We start from the raw sequence: 25,265 nt of genomic DNA, 5'->3' as shown, positions 1-25,265 counted from the left end.
AGTATTTTTTCAATGTGGTTTAAGCAAGATTTGTTTTATTCTTTTAGTCGTAAAAATTGTGTCTGAATTCCAGGGTTTTTTTTTAATATATATAAAATATATATTAACCAATCGTTTTGTTTTTGTTTGATTCCCCCAGGCTACTAAATAATCTCTTACTTGTGGGATTTGTGGGATCTAAATTTTTTGTGGTTGGAAGTGGGATAAAAATTTAAGAAACAATGTGGGAGTGGATGGGAGTGGGTATTGCGGGGCAGGATGGGAGCAGGGTTAAAAAAATAGTCCTGGCACACGCATTGGTGCTAGAACTAGAGGTGCTGGGGATGCTGCTGCATCCCCTGTCTTGAAGTAGTTTCCATCATTATAGGGTTTACAGTTTGGTTCAGTGGCTCTCAGCACCCCCACTGCACAAATTGTTCCAGCACCACTGTGCACAGGGCAGTACTTGATAGCCTATCTTGCCTTAACTTTGAGGAATGCAATTGAACATAAATGTATTTCAATGTGAGAACATTATATATTTTGATACTAGATTATGGTTAATCTCAAACAAAATGACTCCTATACTTTCACTGTTGTTACATTCATTCTGTTTGTTAATCTAGTGGAGAGCACTGGATTTTATGTGCACTGAGTTTATTAAACCCTAAAGACACTGCAGTAGAAACGTTTGACTAGAATATTGGATGGGTAGTAATTTCTTCCAGGATCTGTGCATGAAAGATCTCTTTGTATGCACAGCTTCCTGTTTCTGTGCTAAAACAAACTGATTAAATTAAACAACATTAAGCCACCAAAACCAAATAGTGTTGGTTATAAGAATTTCAAAGGACCTTAATCAAGTGGCTGAACAAACGTTTAAATTAGCTATTATACCAGGGTGGGACGGGGGGGACAACGGATTGGATTGCAGCATATGTTTAATTACCTATTTTTAGAAAGGTGTTAGGTCAGTGGTCCCTAAACATTTTACGTGGTGCCTTGCGCCGCCTCCCCGCCCCCCCGCCCCCTCCCCGGCTGGGAGTGAGGCAGCGGATGGGAGCCGAGACTGTGGCCGGAGCGGTGGCTGAGCCGGGAACCAGGGGATGGGCTTAGGGCCCAGAGCAGGGCCAGAAGCAGAACTGCGGCTGAGGCTGGGAGTGGAGCTGAGGCTGGGGCAGGGCTGGAGCCAGAGCAGAGTGGGGTTGGGAGGCGCTCCTTCTCCTCCCCTTCTCCCCCCGGGGCGCTGGCCCAGGCCCCGTCATGCCCCCCATAATGTTCCGCCATGTCTCCCACAGATGGGGGCCTCTGTGTTAGGGATAGTCCGAGGAATTACAGGCAGGAAAATGTAATTCAATACCCAGTAAATGGGTTGAAATAATAAAATGAAAATGTTATAAAATTGTCTGAATGTGTTATGAGAGGGTGACATCAGCTTGGCAGCTCAAAAAGGTTTGGATAACACAACGGCAAAAACATTCTAGGCTGTGTTATGCTAGTGCTCCTACTATTGATGAATTTGCGAGAACCTTAATGCAGAGAAGGACCATGACTGCCACCAGTAAATCGTTAAAAAACTGTTATGTTAATGTTAATTTTCAGTGTTGGAAAAGAGAACTTTTTTTAAATAAAAAGAGAAACATTGTGCAAATTCACTTTTGTGCTCTGTTTTAAAACTATGAATAGAAAGAACTGAAAAAATCCTTAAACCATCATACTAGTTAACAAACTACTTTCCCCATTGTATTAATGAAACTGTTACTCAAAACTATTTTTGAGTAGTGTGGCATAATGTATCGTGATGCAATGTAAAATGATATTTCTTATTGCAGGAGACACAAGAGTACACGCGAAACGTTGTTAGATATTGCCTTGAAGCACTTCAGGACTGGTTTGATGCTATCAACTTTCTAGATGAGGTGTGCATCCTTTATATATTTACACAAAGTGTCTCGTTAAACTTAAAAAATACTTTAAAAGTTAATGTTTTTATTATTTAAAGGAGAAGGAAAATTATCATTTTAAGTCCTGTAACAAATGGATTACCATGTTAAAAACAATGCAACTCTTGTTAAAACCTTTGTAATTCATGGGCTTGATGATATATCATTAAGAATGCTGGTGTCCACCAATTTAATTCATGTGATGTTTCATTCAGACTACCAAATGATGCCGTAAGAGCACTCCAAGGCAGTTCAGTGGAGGGCTGTAGTAATGATAAAGCAAAGCCTCTCTGCACTCCATTTCTTATGAAGTCCTAGGGTGTGGGCAGCTCTGGTGTATTGGGAGAGATTGCTCTGATTCCAGGTGGGGTGAAACTAACATTCCAGGGGCTAGGCAAGAGATATAACTGGAACTGTTTGGACAAAGGGAGATGAAGCATTGGCAGGGGGAAAGATGCAGTAACATTAGAGAGATCTAATGTGAAAGAGCCATCAGCATTGGATGTGCCAGATGCAATGATAGAGTCTGTATGATTCTTACAAAAAAGTATAATGAATTGTTCTCATTGCAGCCAGCTCCTAACCAGGTTACTTTTCATTTGCCACTACATCGTTACTATGCTATGTTTTTGAGTAAGGTAAGCATGCATTTGTTACCATATTCTATAAGAAAATAAACTGTTGTCTGTTCTTAGTCTGAAAAAATAATTCCTTTACATTCTCAGTAAAATTTATACTCCGTTTTGTTTGTAGGCTGTCAAATGCCAAGAACTCGATCTAGATTCTATTTTACCAGATCAGGAGATGTTGATGAAACTAATGATTCATCCACTTCAGATTCAGGTATGGTACCTGTCTGCTTCTTTGGTTTGTATGTACAGAATACAAAGAGGATGGCTATCTCTTTCCCTCGTTCCTGTCCAAATAGTTTAAGTATATTGAAAAATGTCTGAACAGCAGTGGGAAAACATCTTAATTGAGTAATACAAAAATTAACATAGGTGACAACTCCTTACATTATATGAAATGTTTATGACTTCTAAGCACAGTTTTATAGTGATTTGAAGGAATACAATTAGAAAAGTAATTCTTAGAATCACAGAGAACTAATTTTTAAAGCACTATTGACATCATACAATGGCCCTAGGCATTAATATTGCTGGGAACTATGCTTAGTATTTAGGATCACATTTTCAAAAAACTACCCCCAAATTTGAGTACATATTTGTGCTGGCAAGAATTTGTGCTTGCAGTTGATTTTCATATGTACAAATTGAGGATGCAGAATATGCAGGGGTGAATGCAGAGGCTGGGTTGTGAGGACCCTTTATTCCTGTAGTAATGGGAAGGTTTATTGCCTGTCGCTTTACACTTAACATTATGTATATATCGAAATTAGGAGATGAAGAGAAACAGTTGTAATCATTGATAATCTATTATAAGACACACATCTCATTTTTACATTTTCATTTATTTTTAAGGATAAAGAATCATGGATCTTTTCACTTGCCTACCCATCCATTTCCTGAAATGCAACCTCCTTTTAGAGTAGAGGATAGTATATGTATTACAGATTTCTGGTGGAATATAAATATATTACTTTGAATTTGGGCAGGAAACCTGGTTAATGTGCTTGAAAAAAATAGCACAGTATCTTTGTAATGATCAAAGCCTTGGTTTTAAATCTCATTCAACATTGTAATTTAATATCATGCCTCATACATGGATTCAGTACTGTCTCAGCGAAAAGAGAACCACATACTGGTACCAACTGAATTTTTTGCAAATTTATGGGTATTTTCTGGGATGACTCTCATCCAACTTTTAACATGGTCCAGCCCTGCTTATTTTGAGATTTGAGGGGATCACAGCTGATGGTATGGCTATTGACAACCCATACTCAACTGAATAGCTACATTTCCTTGAACTGTTTGCAAAATATTTATTTTAGCTAATCCTCTTTTTTTTTTTTTTTTTAAAAACAGGCAAGCCTTTCTGAAATCCATAGTAACATGTGGGTAAGGAATGGTCTACAAATTAAAGGACAAGCAATGACTTATGTGCAGTCTCATTTTTGTAACTCCATGATTGATCCTGACATTTACCTATTACAGGTAAGTTATAGTTTCTATGAACCAAAGTACTGTGTTTTTAAGAACATTAAAGACTGATGAATTAAGTGAATGTACTATATTTGTTTTTACAGGTCTGTGCTTCTAGACTTGACCCAGATTACTTTATTTCATCAGTTTTTGAAAGGTAAGGTCAAAGCACAGGGATAGGATGAATGCCACTATATGGCATTCTGCCACTTACTATTTGAAATGTACGAAGGGGGAAAAGGTGCATGCCTGCTGAATCCCTCTCACACCACAGCACTTTGTCTTTTTTTTCTTCCCGGGTGGAGGAATGCGCTTCCTTTAATACAATACCTTTTTTATTTCTACTGTGACAGTTTCATTCATTCTCCCTTTTACTCAGGGCTGGCTTTAGAGTTGCACTCCAATGTGTGCAATATGCTTATGAAACCCCAGAGTTGAAACTTCTAAGCTCTCCAGTTTTAGAAGTGTTGCACACTCTGGTGTGTAAGTATTTGGGAACTCCCACACTGAAAGGGAGAAGTAATAGCAGTGAAGAAGTCTGCTTGCTTCTACAGGAGAAGGCCTGGTCTATTCCTGGTCTATTCCAGAGAGGTGGATTACTTGTGTCAAAGGAAAAACATCCGCTGACATAGGAAGTGTCTATGCTACATGGGTCATAGCTGCAGCGCTGTTGCTGGGCTGCTGTAGTGTAGACATGGCCGAAGAAAAGCAGGACATAAATGTGAATACCAACTAGCCTACTTTCGAGTGTTCAGTTGTTATAAATATGTCAGGTATTTGAATATGAAGTACAAATAGGATCAGTTCCATAAGGAGTACAACGAAAATAAGGATACACTTTCTGAAAATAAAAAGCCTTTCACTTCAGGGTTTGTTTCTAATTAGATTATATGCATCTTATTTTGTATTCCTTTAGGGCCTGATCCTGAATGGTGCTTCAGTAGGAGTCATAGGTACTTCGCACCTCTTAGCATCAGGCTCTTAATATGGAAGAACTGAGGACTCTAACTTTGCTCTGTGTTCTGTAGATTCAAGGTGGTAGATCTGTTAACAATGGCATCTCAGCATCAGAATACAGTTCTTGATTCAGAACATGAAAGATCTATGTTGGAAGGAGCCTTAACATTTCTCGTCATTCTTTTGAGTCTTCGCTTACATTTAGGTAAGAATCACAACTATCCAGTCACAAATATTACTGTAACATGGAATTTTTATGTGTATTTGGTTTTAGATCTTTTGGCATTCAAAAGCTATCCTGTAGCAGAGTAAGTAAAATTATTAAATACAATCAAATGGTCATTCCTTATGTTTATAATTTGGTTTCAGTTTCACCAGTTGCTTCATTTTAACCATCCAAAAAACTAGAAATAGACAGCACAGGTTACAGTGTCTTTTCCTTCATTACAATCCAGTCCATTCCTGTTCTTGAAAGAAATAAGTGGCTGAAATTTTTTTATATACACGATCACCAGATGTATATTGAAACATAAATTTCAATACTAGTATTTGAATAAGCAAATCCTCAAGCTCCTACTTGTAATAATCTCTTATGATTGAGCTTCTTATTTTCCTGTCAGAACTTTGACTTTTCTTATTAACTGAATTTTTATTGTATTATGTTATTTTTATGTAAAGGACTTGGTGTCTGCTGTTTGTATCAAATTAAACTGAATATGATATTATCCAGTCAGTGCTTGAATTTCCCACTTGGGCACCTCAAAAATTATGTGTGAAGATGCAAATGTGCAATATACTCAACTTTGTGAATATTCATTTTCTGTTAATTTGTCATAGAAATGATGTACAAAGTATCTTTTCCAGTAACCTGGAGCAAAATTCAGGTCTTGTACAAAGCCTTTTCCCCTGGCCATGCAAAACTCGGCAACTGGTAAAACTTTAGAGTTCTTGTTGCCCCCGTGGCTGCAGCTCCTCTTGCTTTGGATCCGCTTGCCTCACCCCATTCCTTCAATTACTTCTGCAGGTTTGCACAAATTACCCTTTCAGAGCACATTCTGTGGCATTTGGTCTTTTTGCATGCACTCCCCACATCTTCGCCCAATTGCGAGCTATGCAACAGTTATGCTGTCTGTTGGGCCTTCTGCACCAACAAGGTGAGGGAAGGGATCTACCCCGTTAAAGTCCTGTAGATATATCTTGGTCCTGATCTACACTTATCTGGAGATTCGGCGGCAGTCGACGGGAATTATGCAAGTTATTCAGAGTAGCTTGCGTAACTCCCGGTGACTGCTGTGCTTCCCTTCTGCGTGGCATCTTCACTGCACTGCGCCGACGGGAACTGTGTTCCCGTCAATGCAGCGCTACACCACTTGAGGGGGTGGTTTACAAGCGTCGACTTCCTGATCGATTGAGCCGGTCTACACTGACCGCTCAGTCAATCCAGAAAGATCGATCTGAAAGCGGCGACTTTGCCGCCATCAGTATAGACATACTCTTAGTGTTACTAACACTGATCTTTATTCAGAATTATGCTGAACTGAGAGCTAGTTGAACTTAGCTTTGTCATTACACCTTTCAGCATTTCTAATGTTACTGACCTAGGAACATGTGCTAGTTGGTACAATAAGTCTGCAGTATGCTAATTTGATATTGTTTCAGTGGCATAAATTCCAAACATTCAGCTAGGGACATAGGGACTGTGCAACCTTCCATGTGATTTTGTTTTGATATATTCTCCTGCCCCATCCCTCCATCCCCTCTCTCAAAAATACACCATATTTAACACAGAATAAAGTTACTTTGATATTGCAATTGAAAAATGAATTAAACGCCAGTACTGCAAATATTTATGCATATGATTATTACTCGTGTATGAAGTTAAGAGTGTGCATAAAGGTTTGCAGTATTGGGCCCAAATAATTACTTAAAATCCTGGCTAAAACTTGCATTCTGTTGTATTTTATTAAGCTTTATTTATTACCGTGCTTTACAATAGTGTCTTTGGAAAACATGCTTTAGTGTTGTCTCCTGTGCAATAGGCTGTTTTCATAACAGCATATGTCTTCAGAAATATCAGTGAACAGTTACTTTACATAAAGTTTAAATATATTGGGCACTCTTATAAGAAAATAAGTATAGTTTACTAAATTCTTGTGGACATCTTTAGGAATCAACTGGAAATCTGAATTGTAATTTTAAGAATGTAGCTATGTTAATTTGGATATCAAACTGTTGAGTTTCACATTTGTAATTAGCGTGCAACTTACTGAGATTTAAACACAAGCGTGTGCCTGTGTATACACTTTTTCTTTACTCATACAACTTAAACAGGGTATTTAATTTTATTTTTATTGTCCTAGGAATGACAGATGACGAGATCCTCAGAGCAGAGATGGTAGCCCAGCTCTGTATGAACGACAGGACTCATAGTTCACTACTGGATCTCATATCCTTGGAGTCTGTTAACTTGTTTATTTTGATTTCTGTGTGTAACTTATACTATAGAAGAAATTTGTGTTGTGCAGAATTTTAAAACTTGTGTTTGATTCCATTGAGATTGCTCGCTATAACAACCTCAAACTTTTGGAGCTGTGGGAAGATATCATTGGATTATGATGTACTGTTGAAGACAATGAAATTCTCTTCAGTACTTTAGTCCTCCCTTAATTATTTGTATGAAAATGATACACATGAGGATGTGCAATACATTTTAGATGTCTTCAGAGTGTACTAGGAGCTTCTCAGACAAGTAAAATAGACATGATCTTTGACCTAAAAAACTTGCAGTCCCAATAGTAAACATCGTGCAGTAAGTGACAGCAATAATTTAAAGGCAGGGATGGTGAAAAGTAGATTGAGGTTTTCAATAATAAGGTAATAATATGAGTGCTTAAGTATGATATCTGCACATCATGGTAGTTTCACAATCTATTTTTTCAGTTTTATTATGTTTTTTCTCTCCATAGCATGGAACTGCTGTAGTATACAGACCTCTTGTGGTGAAATTAAAGCATCGCTAAAGTTTAGCATCTTACATGAAGCTGTTAAAACATTATACAAAAGTAAATTAAGTGATGTGCTATGTTTCTGCTGTTAAATAGTCCTGGATAACAATTGTTTTTCTTAACATAAAGATCACATTCCAGAAAACCCCAATCCCAAAAGTGGCATTGTTCCAGGAAGCTTAAGCTTTGAATCAATGTTGTCAGCAGTGGCTGATTTTAAAGCTCCTGTTTTTGAACCTGGAGGTTCTATGCAACAAGGAATGTACACACCTAAAGGTATATTAATTCACATTTTTTTAGTAAGTAAGTTACATAGAAGGGAGATGCTTTACATGGCAAAAATAATTTATTTATCCCTTCTGTTTGTTTTGACGTTTTCACCGTTTTCTCATAGTAAGCATGAATGTAAAATTAGTTTTTTGCTTGTTTTCCAAACATAAGCCTCAATGAGGCAAGCATGTGTCATCACAAGCCAATGCTAAAGTCAAATACAGAAGAATCTTGCTAAATTGCAGTAAGTGATGCTTAGCATACTTTATGATTCATACACCAAAAAACTTTGGTCTCTCCTCAGTGAAGATTAATAGCCATGTACTCTTAGGTGGGTTCTGTTACTTTGACAAACTCTTTTATTGGCTGCTGTACTGTAAAGTATATCATAAGATTACAGTTGTCGAAATAAATGAATAATGTATACATGATATATTATCCTTGTATATTTGTTTATTTACTTGCAAATTTGGAAATTTCAACTATCTGCAATGATTGCAGTAGTGGCTTCGAGTAATTTACTATAAGGCTAACTGAAAATGATTAACAGATGCAAGTGAGGACTGCAAACTGATTTGTAATGTGGTCTTGTGGATACAACACTGAACTGAGACTTAGGTTCTATTCCCAGTTCTGCCACTGGCCTGCTGGGTGACCTTGGGCAAATCGCTTAATTTCTCTGTGCCTCAGTTTCCCCATCTGTAGAATGGGGAAATAATCCTGGCCTCCTTTGTGAAGTGCTTTGAGGGCTACTGATAAAAGGAGCTATGTAAGAGCTCTCTCTTTGCTTGAAAATTAAGTAGAACAGCAAATGAAGACTCCAGAGAAGCATACTGTTCACTGAGATTTGTATTGATGCACTCGTAGAATTGTGCTCAGTGATGTGTTCATGTTTAAAGCTAAAAGAAAAGCCCAGTATTTTTTTTAACTCCATAAATAACTGCACTTTCGTAAAAAAAAACATAGAGATATATTTTTGAAGACAGTTCTTATTAATGATCAAGAGAAATTGGAACAGATAGAAACTTACTCTGCTCATCCAAATAGGCAAAGCACTGGATTTTGAATACTAATTTTAAGGAGTTTCAAAATATATTTTAAAAAATCATTGAAAGTAGTTCTGTTGTAAACTAGTTTAATTTTATTGCCAGACTGTCCAAGAATTTCTCATCCTGGGAAATGGTGTGCTTATATCTCTCCACCTTTCCTGATTTGCTTTGTTCCAGAACATACATTGACGATTCTTTATATAGCCTGTTCTGTGCACTGTAACCTGTCAGCCCTCTGACACAGTGGTCTGGTCTGAGAATACCAGGGTGAAAGAGGGACAGAGAGACATACCATTTCTTAGGGTGTTGGTGCAGGCTATCTGTGATTTGAAATCTCTGTACTCTGGGAAGAAAGATATTTTAAAACCATATATATGTAGAAACTTACATAAAGCTGATGTTCAAAATACTGTGCTTTCTACACTGAATCCATGGCAAAATGAGTTTCTTCATGTTCTCAATTATCTTGCTTTCTGCCTGCTAGCATGAAAATGATAATTCTGTAAAATAAACTCAGGCATATATACAACCATTGAAAACCATTGAAATCTTTTTAATATGACTTAAATACCAAAAGCATTTATTTTTCATCTACTGAATGTTTGATAGGAAATCCATAACTTTTGGTAGGAAAACACTGGAGAATTAAACTCTGGAGGTACCCTTTTAAAAATATTTTTCATAATGGAGACTTTTCTGAGTCAGCCTCTTCATTCTGGTCTTCTGAATGGAAAATTTGGGCTTACTGGAATCTGTGAGCTCCCAATGACAATCCTTTCTACTTGATTCCATCCCCAAAGAGGTTGCATTAGGAATATCAACCAATGCCCCCAGTCCTTCCAGAGAAGGAACCAGTGGAAGAGGAGGAAACACCACCCTCCCACAAATCCTCCTCATCACTAGATGAGGCTGTCATGCCTCCCTTGCCATCTTACCCCAATAACTTCAAGGCATTTCAAGAACTCATAGAAAGGGTAGCAGACAACTTGCTAGTCCCATTAGATGAGATTTAGGAATCTGAACATTCCTTGACTTGCCCATCAATGAAGCTTTGCTTACTCCAGCACACATAGCGTGGGAAACTCCAGTTACTGTCCCACCCACATGTAAACAAGCCGACAAAAATTAGTACATCCTTCCCAGAGGCTTAGGGTACTTTTTCCTCCCTTCTGATTACCAATTCTCTGGTAGTGGAGGCTGCCAGCAACACTGGTTCTGTTCAACACCATCTCATAAGGACCTAAAACCATTGGACCTTTTGGGCTGTCAGAGTTACTTCTTGGCCTTCTTGTGACTTAGAGTAGCCTGATGTCAAAGTGTGACTTCACAGTCTGTTCAAAATTTTCATCTTCTATTAAACACGTTCCTTAGGAGCAGAGAGAACAATTTCAGGTCCTCATTACAGAGGTTCAGATTGTTGCCACAGCCTCTCTCCAGGCCTCAGTAAATGCCACTGACACAGCTGCATGTTCCATGGCTACAGCAGTAGTCATGCTCTGAGCTTCCTGGCTGCAGTCTTCTGGCCTCCCCCCAGGCAATATAAAATATGGTTGAAGATCTTCCTTTTGAAGGTTCAGAATTGTTTAGTGATGCCATGGAGAGGTCTCTGCATTCTCTCAAAGACTCTCGGGTGACACTACAATCTCTGGGCATCTATCTATCTGCAAAAAAAAAAAAATAAAAAGAAAGAAAGAAAGAAAATACAGCAGATTGCAGACAGTTCACCGATCTCTCCTAGTCTATTGTTAGCCCATGAAACTGGCTGAACCCCTCAGGTAGAAGCCCAATTCCCCTAAGAGAGGGCCCTCCTCTTCAGCAACCACTCAGCTCCCAACGTCTTCAAAACATCCGTTTGACACATTGGTTGAAGCTCACAAACTAACTCCCACTCCAGATCCTGCATTGCACCTATTCCCCTTCCACCTTTATGGAGTGTGTCTCTCTCATTCCCACCTTTCTGGGAGCTCCTCAAATCAGATGGATGGATCCGGGAGGTGATTTCTATAAGCTATTCCATCCAGTTCAGCTCCTTACCATCTCCCCCCAGTCTGTCTGTGGGAACCTTTCTCACAAAGACTTTTTTATGCAGGAGGTACTATCCTGTCTAGCTCTGGGGGCAATCAAACCTGTCCCACCAGACTTTGTCAGAAAGGGTTTTATTCTCGGTACTTCTTCATCTTAAAGAAAAATGGTTGGTGGAGACCAGTTCTTGACTTCAGGATTTTAAACACCTTTGTCTGCTCCCAACGGTTAAAACTGGTGACTGTGTCAACAATAATTCCCGATCTGGATCTGGGAGATTTGTTAGTTTCCCTCGATCTTCAGGAAGCTTATTTTCATGTTGCCATTCATAGCTTGCACAAATAATGTCTGTGTTTTGATAGGGAGGGACCACTCCCAGATCACGTACTATCTTTGGTCTTTCCACTGCCCCAAGTTTCTTTATCAAAGTTCTGTCAGCCACGTAGCCTATCTTTATTAAATGGGCATATCATCTTTCCTTATCTGGATGATTGGCTCTTGAAGGGCTTCTCGCTTCTTGAAGCAGACAGCAACCAGCAAAGGCCCTGTCTCTGTTTCATTCTCTTGGCTTCTACCTCAGAATGGAAAAGTCTACCCTAATACCCACACAACATATAGATTTAATTGAGGCCACTTGACTTCTCTTCCACCAGAGCGTACTTACCAAGGGACTGATTCACCACAATGTCCAATCTTGTTTCAGCAATCCAACAGAGTCCACAAATCACTGCAAGGGCTTGCCTGCAACTTCTGGTCCACACGGCAGTCTGCATGTTTGTGACTTTTGGTGTCTTCAAGTATGATTGAGAACTGTCTACCTACATCTCAACAAACACAGTCTCATCAAGCGAGTGAGTGTCTGTACTTCAGAAGATCCTTGATTCTCTGAACTGATGGAAGGACCCACAAAAGGTGTGCGTCAGAGTTCCATGTGTACAGCCTCTTCTCATGAGGATGCTTCCCTTATAGGTTGGGGCGCCCACGTCCAAAACATCACACCTCAGGGTAAATGGACTTCTCAGGAGGCAATCCTTCATAACAATGTATTGGAGCTCAAAGCAATCCATCAAACTTGCCAACAGTTTCTACAACATATCCAGGACCACCCCATCAGGAAATGCTGGACAGCAGAACAGTGATGTAATACATCAATGGGAAGAGATGAGCAAGATCCCGGTCCTTACGTGCTGAATCTGTAAAACTATGGAACTGGTGCATATCACACTGCATACAGATCTCTGCGGTTTATCTACTAAGATTTTGGAATACAGTGGTAGATTCCCTCAGCAGATATTTCAGCATCAACCACCAGTGGGAATTGAAAATTGAGGTGTTCCAAGAGATCTCTCTGAGGTTCTATACACAGGTAGATCTCTTTGCTACTCCATCCAATGCATAGTGCAGACAATTCTGCTCAAGGAAAGGGCACAGCAACAACTTAATGGGAGATGCCCTGATCATTACGTGGCCTTGAGTCCTGCTGTACGCTTATCCTCCAATGCCTCTACTTCTCAACTACCTAAACAAATTGAGATGAGAATCTAGTAGCCATCCATGTAGCACCATCATGGTTGAAACAGGTGTGGTTCCTAGAGCTAATTCACATGTCCCTGCAGCTTACTCTGAGCGTGACTCTTACCCAGGAATCAAGATTGGTCACCCATCCCAGTCTCACAGCATTTCATCTCAAAGCATGGTTTCTTGATCGCTCTCTGGAATAGAACTTGTCTGTTCTCCAGAAGTTCAAAGGGTGCTACTTAATAGCAGAAAGCCCACAACAATGAAAACATACCTTCAGAAATAGAAACCCTTCCAGGCTTGGTACAAGCATAAAGCTACACTTCCTCTCAAATCATTTTTGGCTCACATCCTTGATTACCTGCTGAATTTAAAGACCACATGTTTATTATTGAACTCGATCAAAGTTCATTTAGATCCCATCACAATTTCTCAGACTCTCCCATAGAAGGGTTCTCAGTTTTTGCCACCCCATGCTTCAAGATTTATTAAAAACCTTTTTCAACCTCTTTCCTCCTATCAAGGAACCAACTCCACCATGGGAGGACCTCACCTTCGTTCTCAATGCCCTGAGGATACCCCCATTTGAACCTCTGGGGAATTGTTCTCTCCTTCATTAGTCCCTTAAGACCTTGTTCTTTGTAGCCATTACTTTAGCCAGGAGGGATAGGAGAGCTTGGAGCATTGATGGCAGACCCACTATTCACAGTATTCTACTGCAGTAAGGTGACTCTGTGTCCGCACTCTTGCTTCCTTCCTAAAGTCTCTTTGAATTCCATATTAAGAGATTCATTTCTCAGTATTTTACTCCAAGCCTCACTCTTCAAGAGAAGAAGTGAGCCTCCATACACTGGGCATTAAAAGAGCTCTTGCCTTTTACCTCAATGACACTAGGCCCTTCCGAGCTTCCCCTGCACTCTTAATCTCTATTGCAGAATGAATGAAGGGACATCTGATCTCCATCCAAAGACATGGGTTGCAGGTTGTGTCCTGTGCTACGAAACCTCAGGGATTCATCCCCCCTCTGAGAATTACTGCTCGTTCGGCCAGGGCTTAAGCTATTTCTGTAGTTCTAAAAAGAATGTACCCATCTCAGGTAGCTGCAGGGCAGCCACCTGGTCTTCACCATGTGTGTTTTACTGGCATTATGCTCTAGTGGCTTCTTCCAGAATTGACACAGCTTTTGGTGACACTGTCCTATGATCTGTACTTAATCCACTTCTTCAGCACCCTCCAACATCCTGACATGGAGCACCCATGGGGACATTACTCAAAGAAGGAGAGGTTACTTATTTTGTACAGTAACTTGAGTTCTTTGAGATGTATGTTCCTCTGGGTGCTCCACTGCCTGCCCTCCTTCCTCTCTGCCTCGGAGTCTCTGACTTGGGACTTTATGGTTGAGAAAGAACTGGAGTGGTGGTATGTCCACCCTCCCTATATAACCTCGTTTTGGTGGACGAGTTTGTCTAGGGCACAGATGCAGAGCTGTGGACACTGCTGACAAAATCTCCAATCAGGGGCACACAGGTGCATACACATCCTGACTTGGAGTGCCCATAGGTAGACACATCTCAAAGAACTCAAGTTACTGTACAAAGTAAGTAACCTCTCCTTTCCTGTCTTGAGGAGCTTGCAGACTAAATTGGATTTAACGCAATAGAAATTGATGATATCAAAGGAGACGAGGAATTGAGGAATGTTGGTGAATGAACATGTTCTACAAACTTCCTCATGCTCCAGAGCAGACAAGCAGCAGAGGAATCTGAAATGCCACAAACATTTGGGCATTATATTGAATGATTAATTGAAATTCCTGGGGAAATCCTGGGGGATGAGGGTAGAATAAAACTTCCCACTAGAATCACTTGAGAACTAGCAGAAGATCTTGTTGGCAGGAATTTGAGGAGAATACAGGCTAGGTTGCCAATTTCTGGTGAAATCCAACTGGAAAGGCCATAGAGGATATCTGTAACTGTCACTATGATGTGCTGATAGCAGGTACAAAGAGACTTTTTTTAGCACCTGTCCACCATGATGGAATTATTTAGCATAGGCTTGACTAAAAGCAGGGCCTTCTGTTCATCATGAATTCTTTGCTTGGAGAAAACAAAATCTATGTGTTTATTAGCGTCTGGGTATGATAAAACAACTTTGAAAGCTCTTATGTAACATTATTCAGATTTCTGTAAAGAAGAAAACCCCTCCAAGCTATACTGACAGTTACACAAAAAACAGCATCCACCACTACAAAGGCACATCTGTATAGGTTTATAGACTCTTGATTTTGAAAGGTGTGCAGCTAGGTACAAAAGCAAACCATGTTTACTGTTCTTTCAGTTTGCCACTTTCCAGAATAAAGGTTTCCAGTCTTCATGGGTTTTGTTTTTGGTCTGGAAACTAATATAGCTTTAACACAGTTGCGAAACAGTGGGAATATAGCTAGATAGGGAAACAGTTCTCACATCCTGCGAACGTTTTTCAGATTTTGAAAATTTCTCCCATTCCTTAGCAGGATGAACCAGAGATGTTTCAAAGTTTTTATTTACAAAAATCCAAAGAGGAAAGTCCCAGAATAGCCAATAGCTCAGTGGTTGGGACACTAACCTGGGAAGCCCAGGTTGTTGTTGTCCTTGCTCTGAATCAGAGCCTTGAATCAGAGCCTTGGCCAAAATCAGCCCTAGCATTATCAGACATTTTTAACATCCATTGGTGTCAGTAGAATGAGTTGTGCCCATTTAGCCAGGGCTGAATTTAGCTCTCATATTTCTGTAGTTGTCAAAATGAAACAGTTTAAAATAAATAATATTTGAAATGGCAAAGTTGTCCATGTCTTGTTTGTCTACATGTAGAATAAATTGTTCTGGTTCTCCCAATAATATGTGAAGATTAATAGAAGTACCTTTCGTGTGTGAGTGGGTGGGTGGGACGGGACGGGACGGGACGGGACACTAGTCTTCTCATATTCTGCTAGAACATCAAAAATAATTTTTGCCATAGTTTTGAGGAATGCTACAGTGTGTTAAATTCTTTTTTGTGTTGAGCCTGTTGGTGGAGCTAAAATTCTATGCATTTGATTTCTGCATGTTTTTACTGTTTGTGTTAATGTAATCATTGAATGCTGCTTTCACATAACTCTGTTAAAGTGGTAGTTGCTTACAATCTTATATGAAATGAATAAACTAAATGTGGTTTAGCTTAGAAATCCTTTAAAAAAGATTTATGGTGATATTTTAAAAAATCTAACTTGTGTAAAAGGATATGTTCTGTTGATTTATACTGCTATTTAGACTTACTCCTCTATTGGCAGCTGCCCTTTAAATTTTAAGATTTTGGCTTTTAAGATACGAAGTTGAAAAGAGAAAACTAAGGTTTAAGCATGTGCTGAGTTTGGTACCACATAATGCTAGTCTTTCCCAGAAATAAGGTGAGAGCTGTAAATGTTAGTTATAAAACCAAGTCCAATTTCAAATGTACGAGAAGAAACTGAATTATTGGCTGGATTGACTTAAGAATTAAATACACAAATTTTATAAGTATTTTAATCACAGTACTTTGTAACTAAGGGCTTGTCTATATGAGGTGTTTAATCCACAGCTTTTTGCAGTATGCAAGTCACAGTAATTGCAATGCACATGGGGACGGTATGTCCTGTATCAATATGCATCACTGTGTACACACATCACTCTTCAAGCCCACATCTCGTCGTCCTCACCAGATGAGATGGTGATGCCCCATCCGCCATTGATGGCTGATGATTTCAAATTATTCCAGGATGTGGCACAGAGGGTGGCAGAGGCCCTGTAAATACCATTACAGGAGGTGACTGAGTCTCACCACAGGCTTGTGGGCATTTTACATTCCTTCACATCCTCCAGAGTGGCTTTCCCTATTAATGAGGCACTCTTTCATCCAGCCGAAGTGATTTGGCAGACCCCCCGCATCTGTCTCTCCAACATGTAAATAGGCAGACAAAAAGTATTACGTGCCAGCAAAGGACATGGAATTCCTCTTTTCCAATCCACCTGTCAGTTCCATCATTGTGGATGCGGTTAACTCTAAGGGTTGCCAGTACCAGTTCAAATATACCTTGTATGACTGGAACTGAAAACGTTTGGATCTATTCGGCAGGAAGGCACGTTCTTCAGCCATCCTCCCATTCCATGTAGCAAATTACCAAGCCTTATTGGCAAATTATGACTACCAAAACTATATGAAACTTGGTTCCTTTATTGAGCAGCTTCCTGACTCTCATGAGGACTAATTTAAGGCCATGGTCAACGAGGGTCCAACTGGTGGCTAAAACATCCCTCCAGTCCACACTAGATGTGGCTGACATGGCGGCATGCTCAATTTTCACAGCCATTGTGATGAGACGGGCTTCATTTATCCAGCTTCCCTAAAGAGGTCCAATCTATGGCGGAGGACCTTCCTTTTGAAGGGATGAAGTTGTTTGCCAAGAAGACCTATGCATCCCTTCACATGCTGAAGGATTCTAGGGCAACTCTTTGGTTCCTCAGGATCTATACTCCAGCCCACAAGTGAAAGTACAGCCCTCGGCCACCGTTCAAGCCTCGCTCCTCACAATACCCTCAATATTCATCCCAGTACTCGTTTCAGAGATTGTATGAGTTGCAGAGGAAGAAGCCCAGGTTTCCCAGGTGAAAGCAGTTGTAATTTCAATCAACTTCCTCCTACCCCTCAACCTCAAAAAGGCAGTTTTGACAAGTTAGTCGAGGTGCCTGTAGAACATACTCCACATCATCTCATGCTGGAAAATCTCACCCATCTCTTCAGAGACCATCTTACCCAGTTCTGCAGCACCTGGGAACGGATAATCTCTGACAAATGGGTGCTGGAGATCATCCAGGATGGGTCCACCATCCATTTCTCCTCCCTTTCTCCTCCCAAGCACCATTCCCTGCCGCTCTTCATGGACTCTTGTCATGAGAGTCTGCTATGTCAGGAAATAGACCATCTCCTCAGGGTAGGAGCCATAGAGTTTGTGCCCACCCATCTAAGAGGCAAAGGTTTCTATGTCATTACTTCCTAATACCAAAGAAAAAGGGAGGTTGGAGACCCATACTGGACCTTAGGGTGCTCAACAGGTATATCAAGGTGCAGAAATTTAAGATGGTCACTCCATCAACAATTATTCCAGCATTAGAGAAAAGAGATTGGTTCTTGGCACTCGACCTACAAGATGCATACTTCCACATTTCCATCATACCGAGTCACACACAATACCTCAGGTTCACGCTAGACCAAAACCACTCCCAGTACAGAGTACTCCTTTTCAGTCTCTCATCAGACCCCAAAGTATTCTCCAAGGTCCTCTCAGTAGTGGTGGCCCACTTATGTTCTCAAGGTACCATGGTTTATCCCTACCTGGATGACTGCCTTCTTAGAGCCTGTTCCTCTGTCAAAGCCCAGAGAGTTACACAGACTACACTGAACCAGTTCCAGAATCTGGGCCTGCATATCAAGGCACAAAAATTGACATTAACACCGGTACAAAGACTAGAATTCATAGTAGCCGACCTTGATTCCACTCAGGCAAGGTGCTCCTCCCACATCACAGATTTCTCAGCCTCTCCACGCTGGCAGAGACAGTACAGTCCAGCACCGAAATTTCTGCCAGACACTGTCTCCACCTCCTGGGGCATATAGCCACAGGCACATCAGTTATAGCTCATGCCAGACTATGTGTGAGATGTCTCCAGGCCTGGTTCGGTTCAGTTTACAGGCCAAACAGAGTCAGTATAAACAAACTATTATCAGTGCCCACCAAGGTCAAGCAATCCTTGGATTGGTAGAAAGACCCTGTAAATGTATATACAGAGTTCCATTTATGCAGCTTTCCCCATCGTTAAACTTCTGACCACCGATGCATCCCTCATAGGATGGGGTACGCATCTCAATGGTCTCACGGTGCAGGGCAAATGGTGACCATCTGAAACGTGCCTTCACATCACCCTGCTTGAACTCTCAGCGGTTAGAAACGTGTGTGCTCACTTCCTCCCACTGACCAAAGACACACACACAAAAGTCATGATGGACAATGTATTACATAAACTGTCAGGGAGGAGCCAGATCACATTCCTTGTGCATGGAAGTAGTAAAACTATGGGATTGGTGCATTTTTCACAAATTCATAATTTCAGTGGTATGCCTTCTGGGAGTGCACTACATGACTGCGGATTACCTCAGCTGCAAATTCCCACTAGACCATGAATGGAAAATAAATTTGGTTGGTCCTACAACACATATTCCAGTAGACCTGTTTGCTACATACCAGAGCAAGAAATATCCTCAGTATTGCTCCAGAGTAGGAATCAGATGATGCTCCAGGGCGGTGAAGCGAGTGGGGTAGAGATTGAGCCTGCGCCATACTGCTGGCTGCCATTTTGTAGTGGCAGACTGGATTGGCGGGGGTGAGAGGGTTGGAGCAGGCATTCTCCAGGCAGGGCAGCTGAGGAAAGGGGAAAGGAAAATAGATACATGGACACATGTCTTCCACAGTATGGGCCTGTCGGGGCTTTAGTATGAGAAGAAGGCCAGGTGCCCAGTCAGATCAGCTGCTGTCTTGAAAAGGTGTGCAGTGCACCAAACAGACAGCATTTGTTACTGGAAGGAGGTGGAGACCTTGGACTCGGAAAAGCTTCTAGCTCACATCTTCCTACAATAGCTGTGGCCATGGGGAGTTGGAACACAGGCTAGCACGGCGATATAGCATAATAATAATTAATTAACTTTTAATATTGTTATCTAAAAAATTATGAAAAGATGTACAGTCCAATAGGATCAGCTTCCTCAGTCCTGGTTTTGTGTTGCTGTCTGGGAATTGAGGTTGTTTGCTGCATGTCAGGAATCTGGCTCTCCTTCTATTTGCTGGATGAGGATCCTGAGTTTTGAACAGATCCTGGCTTTTTTGGGAGAGATCTTCACTGGCCTCCTCGTGCTCATCATCGAATGAGTTTTTCTGGTCTTGCTGGTCATCCTTGAGGGAATGGAGTGGGGAGTGGGCAGCAGACTCCGCAAGCTTCTGGATTGTATAGTTATGTAAAATCCTATCCAGCATCTCAAAAAATTGACAGGTTACATGTCTCTGGATGGACATCCCTTGTTTTAATGTAGGTCCTCCTGAGCTGTTTCCTTTTTATCTAGCACTGTTTGGCATTGTGGTCTTGGCCCCTTGTGGACATCTGCCTAGTAATGTCTGCAAAAAAGGTCTTTATTCCAGTGGCTGCCCCAGCGCTTCTCCCTAGATGGTGACAAGATCCAGGGTCTCAATGCAGCTCCAAGCAGCTTCTTGAGGCATGTCGTGGGGCTTCTAGAGTATTATTGCAGATATTGTGAGAAACAGGAATCCACAAGCAAAAGGACAAAATCTGGTTGTGTGCCAGTTGATAAATGGGGGAGGCGAAATCCGGTTAACTTGACCCCAGAACAGGGGAGGACACACAAGTAAACAGACAGGTCAGTACTGGTCACCTGGAAAGCAGTGTGGGGTAGCTGTTGGAAGAGTACCAAAGTAGTTTGCAACAGCATTGCATACACATGTGCAATGGATCGTACTAACTTGATTTGAAGCAAAGTTAGTTCACTTGGAAAGAGGACTCCAGAGTTTGCAGTAAATGCAGAGTCAGTGTACTTCAATTAATTTTGCTGTGGGTACGCAAGCATTTTCAAACTAGATTATTTTGACTTAATCCAGTTTCACACCCCTCCAACTTGCCCTCTTCTCTGGTGTAGACAAGCCCTAAATGTCATCCAACCATTAACTTATGTTCATTACCTCTTATTTTCATGACTGGCTGTATTTACCAAATTCTAAAACATCGGCCTTTTCCTAAATGAGTTCAAAATAAAACAAAATATTATGAGTATGAAGAAATGGGGATGTGAACTGCAACTAAAGAAACACTGCTGTTATTTAGGGCTTCAAATTCATTTTTGAATGATGCTTTATAAATCCAATTTTTCTTTTTTGCCAGTGATCACTTTAGGCATCAGACAATTTTATTTATTTTTATAATGTAAGCTATTAAACAAAAAGAACTGTAATTCTACAAAATATAAAAATCAAACTGCTTAGTGAAAGATATCTATTACCTGAAAAGTTCTTTCTTTTTAATTTTTATTGTGAAACTCAGTGAAAAAAATTTTTACTAGTGAAGATATGCACTGATATATGAACAAGTAAGAAACTAATCTAGATTGTCTGCTGTTGAAGACGATTTATAAAATTTTAAAATTACGTAAAGTACAGGTGCCTCCTGTGAAACTAATTAACAAAACAATCTGGACTACGTTATAGTGTTTGGAAGTTAATGTTAACTCATGCTTGCTTTTTTTTTTTTTTTAAACAGCTGATATCTGGGATAAGGAATTTGACCCAGTCATGGTAATTCTTCGTACAGTTTACCGTAGAGATGTGCAGTCTGCAATGGACAGATATACAGCATTGTAAGTTTATCTTACTCATTAGAATAAGAACAGAATACTGCATATTGTATAGGGTCTTTATTTTATTCTTGCACCACCAGGCCTCCATGTGCCTGTGCATGCACTGGATGTAGGTGAAAGAACATCTGATGAATTCCTGCCTGTGTCTGTATTTAAAATTTTGAAATATGTTTCTGCTCATACAAGTGACTCTTGAAATTGAATCTTAGATGGGGGGGGGAGGGGGGAGAGGAGGGAGCTTTTTGTGTTTTTCTATTTACCCATCTTATATTTTTATAGTTCCTTTTGCCTGTTAGCAAAGAGATGTGTTTAACAGGCTGTGAGGGAGGAAATCCTTAGCTTCACCTCTAGTTTGATCCTGCAGAGAAGTTGTATAAATGCTGAATTTGTGACATAATTTCATTGACAAAACATTGGGTTGCTATGAAGGCAGGATAATAATCTTGCTGCAAGGTTACTCACATGAGGATAGAAAAAGGAGGGGTGAACGTTAATGTCTTCAGTAATGATTTGTGACCAAACAAAGATAAAGGCAAAGTAATTTTGCTGCTTGTATGCATTTTGTCTGATAAAGAAACAGACACATAACACCTGAGTCCTATTTTAAATTGCATATTTAATACCTATAACCTTGGCTCTGTTGCATAGCATTTTGATTGCATCATATGTAATTTGTGTAATATAATCTTTTTTTAGACTTGAATAATCATAATTTTTGGAAAATAATGCTTTTCATAATCTACGCATTGATTATATTTTATATAGCTAAAATATCCCAGGTTGTTTTTATCCATTTATGTTAGTTGGAAGTCTTCTTCCAGCTAACTGGTTACTCCCCTTTGCTGACATGTTCTGTATTGGAACACCATATATTTTAGATTTCAAAGTATACCATATTGCATGATTGGAGATTAATCCTGTTGGCATGGGGAGGGGAAATTCACAATCATCAAATTAAATAATTTGAAGACTTCAGATACCCCTTTCCTGAGTTTCTACAAGTTTTACAGGGTTGTTTTGACCAGCAAACACATGGGACTTATTTTTCAAGTTTTATATTACATTTGAAATTTTCATGTAAAAGTGACAGGAGTAAATTAAACTTGAATTTAAAGTGCAATGTGTCAGGATGAAGGCATCTTTCCTTGTTTCTTAATTTAGAGCAGAGGTCCTCAAACTGTGGGGTGTGCCCCCCCCCCTTGGGGAATGTGGAGGAATCTTTGGGGGTGGGGCACTGGCGAGGTCTGGGCCTGGGCCAGCCCCCACGGGGGTTAGGGAGGAAGCGCCCAGCCCCGCTCTGCCCCCATCCTGAGTGTGGCTCCTCAGGGAGGCGTGGATGAGATAAAGGGGGGGCGTGACCCCAAAGGTTTGGGGAGCACTGATCTCGAGTAAAAGTTCATGAAGTCTCAGATTCGGTTTGTCAGAGAATGAATCTTAGTAAGACATGCTAGGCTTGATTTTTCAAACAAATTGCATAATATCATGCCTAATTTATGCATGTTCTTAATGCGATTACATACACACAAATGGTCAGTTTTGCATCTATCTGGCCATTGAAATGTACTAGTATCTGATTTGATTGATTTGCATGCACAATTAGGGTAAAGATTGATACAAAGAATTCATTTAGCTTCTCCACAATGGGCTTGTTTTCCTTGAGCACTCCTTTAGCACCTCGGTTGTCCAGTGGCCCCACTGATTGTTTGGCAGGCTTCCTACTTCTGATGTACTTACAAATTTTTTTGCTGTTAGTTTTTGTGTTTTTTGCTAGTTGCTCTTCAAATTCTTTTTTGCCCTGCCTAGTTATACTTTTACACTTGACTTGCCAGGGTTTTTGCTCCTTTCTGTTTTCATCAGTAGGATTTGACTTCCAATTTTTTAAAGGATGACTTATTGACTTTATCTGCCTCTTTTACTCTGTTGTTTAGCCATGGTGGCTCTTTTTGGTCCTCTTACTGTTTTAAATTTGAAGTATACATTTACTTTGAGCTTCTATTATGAAGTATTTAAAAAGTTTTTATGCAGCTTGCCCTCGTGACTGTTCTTTTACTTTCCATTTAACTAGTTTCCTCATTTTTGTGTAGTTTTCCTTTTTGAAGTTAAATACTACTGTGGTGGGTTTATTTGGTATTCCCCCCCTCCCCCAAAAGAAAGTTACATTTAATTACATCATGATTGCTATTACTGAGCTGTTCATCTGTATTCACCTGTTTGATGAGATTCTGTGCGGCATTTAGGTAAATCAAGCATTCCCTCTCCCCTTGTGCGTTCCAGGACTAGATGTTCCAAGAAGCCGTCATTAATGGTGTGTCTGCATCTCATTCTGAGGTGACATGTTCCCAGTCAGTATGGGGATGGTTGAAGTTCCCCATTATTATTGGGTTTTCTGTTTTTTGTAGCCTCCTGTAATCTCCCTGAGCATTTCACAATTACCATCATCACCCTGGTCAGGTGGTGGTTAGTATATTCCTACTGCTATACTCTTATTATTCAGGCATAGAATTTCTGTCCCTAGACATTCTATGGTACACTTTGATTCATTTAAGATTTTTATTATACTTGATTTCTTTCACACGTAGCCCCACTTCCCCTCCCAACCCCTCCCCAGCATGACCTACTCTGTCATTCGTATATACTTTGTAACTTGATATTATCGTGTCCCATTGATTATCATCATTCCACCAAGGTTCTGTGATGATATCAATATCCTCTTTTAATAGCAGGCAGTCACATTCACTCATCTTAGGCTTGGTCTACACTACAGTCTTATGTCTGTATAACCATGTCGCTCAGAGGTGTGGAAAATCCACACCGAACTCCTGATGTAGACATCTCTATATTGATGGAAGGACTTCTCCACCAACATAGCTATACCACTACTCAGGGAGACGGAGTACCAACACTGACGGGAGAAGCTCAGCATTGGTAGTATCTTTTACTGTGTGCTACAGTGGAACAGCTGCATTGGTGCAGCTGCAGCACTGTGTATGTAGACAAGCCCTTAGTATTTAGACTTCTAGCATTTGTATACAAGTACTTTATTAAATTTGTCAATATTTAGTTGTCTGTCTTTGAGAGCTGTAATTCAATGGAACTCTGTCATTTGACTGTTCTCTTCAGTTCCTACCTGTATTTATCAACATCTGTCTTCTCCTCCTATTTATTAGGATATAGAGTATCCCCTTTAATAAATCCTCCCCTAAGGGATGTCTCTGTTCGAACTATGTGCTCCTCTGCACCTGTTGGCTTTCCCCTAGATTTTAGTTTAAAAACTCTTCTATGATCTTTTAAATTATATATGCCAGCAATCAGGTTCTGTTTTGGTTTAGTTGGAGCCCATTTTTTAACACTTTTTTCAAAATGTAATTTGATTTATAAAATGTTGGCTGGATAAATTGCTGTATTTCAAAAGAAAAAAATGCAGGTCACTTGCATATACCAAGCAACCATTATGCAAATGAGTTTTGATGGAGGTGGGATTCAGAAGGATAGAATGTGAGCCTTAATTCTTACCTTCTTTACTTTTGCTGGTTTAATTCAGCATCAGGGCTTACCCATTTCTTCCAGCCTGTCCCAGGCCAGGTGCAAAGAATCTGTTCCTTCATTTGCTCATTTTGTTCTGCTCCCCCTACTTTTGTTGTCTACATGGCTGCTTTTGTTCACTCATCCGTTTCCTCTTCCTCAGCTCTTGCTAACACCACTTTCTTCCTCTTTTGTCAGATTCTCTGCTCTACCCAGATTCTGCTCCTGTGCAGGGCTGAGGGAACTGCAGGTATCTATTTGTGGCTTCCAAATTCACAGCCATCCAGCTCCACTAAAATTAGAACTAGTATACCAGCCGAGAATTGGGCAGAGCTCTGCCAGGCCTCTCCCTTCCTGGACTGAGGAAGTTGGCCCTTTGCTCCTAAACTACTCCTCTTGTGACATCACACAGGAGTCTGAAAAGAACAAGGG

At 40.3% G+C, this 25,265-nt stretch overlaps 1 protein-coding gene across 3 annotated transcripts in view; it reads left to right on the top strand.

Annotated features, from left to right (window-relative positions):
* UBR3 (ubiquitin protein ligase E3 component n-recognin 3) overlaps nucleotides 1-25,265 on the top strand; it is a 184,666-nt gene that overhangs the window by 46,651 nt on the left and 112,750 nt on the right. For all 3 annotated transcript variants that reach the window (XM_067549265.1, XM_067549264.1, XM_067549266.1), the window contains exons 11-19: nucleotides 1,812-1,898; nucleotides 2,495-2,560; nucleotides 2,676-2,765; nucleotides 3,908-4,036; nucleotides 4,129-4,181; nucleotides 5,053-5,186; nucleotides 7,342-7,429; nucleotides 8,123-8,262; nucleotides 21,215-21,311. In XM_067549265.1, coding sequence (XP_067405366.1) covers nucleotides 1,812-1,898; nucleotides 2,495-2,560; nucleotides 2,676-2,765; nucleotides 3,908-4,036; nucleotides 4,129-4,181; nucleotides 5,053-5,186; nucleotides 7,342-7,429; nucleotides 8,123-8,262; nucleotides 21,215-21,311 — 884 coding nt within the window. The remainder of the gene's footprint in view (nucleotides 1-1,811; nucleotides 1,899-2,494; nucleotides 2,561-2,675; nucleotides 2,766-3,907; nucleotides 4,037-4,128; nucleotides 4,182-5,052; nucleotides 5,187-7,341; nucleotides 7,430-8,122; nucleotides 8,263-21,214; nucleotides 21,312-25,265) is intronic.

Source organism: Emydura macquarii, unplaced genomic scaffold (assembly GCF_026122565.2).
Source record: "Emydura macquarii macquarii isolate MOO-44397 ecotype Brisbane River unplaced genomic scaffold, CSIRO-AGI_Emac_v2 contig_1253, whole genome shotgun sequence".
In the NCBI taxonomy this organism is placed as follows: domain Eukaryota; kingdom Metazoa; phylum Chordata; order Testudines; family Chelidae; genus Emydura; species Emydura macquarii.
The sequence above is the reverse complement of the archived record's forward strand: the minus strand, read 5'-3'. Positions and strand labels throughout refer to the sequence as shown.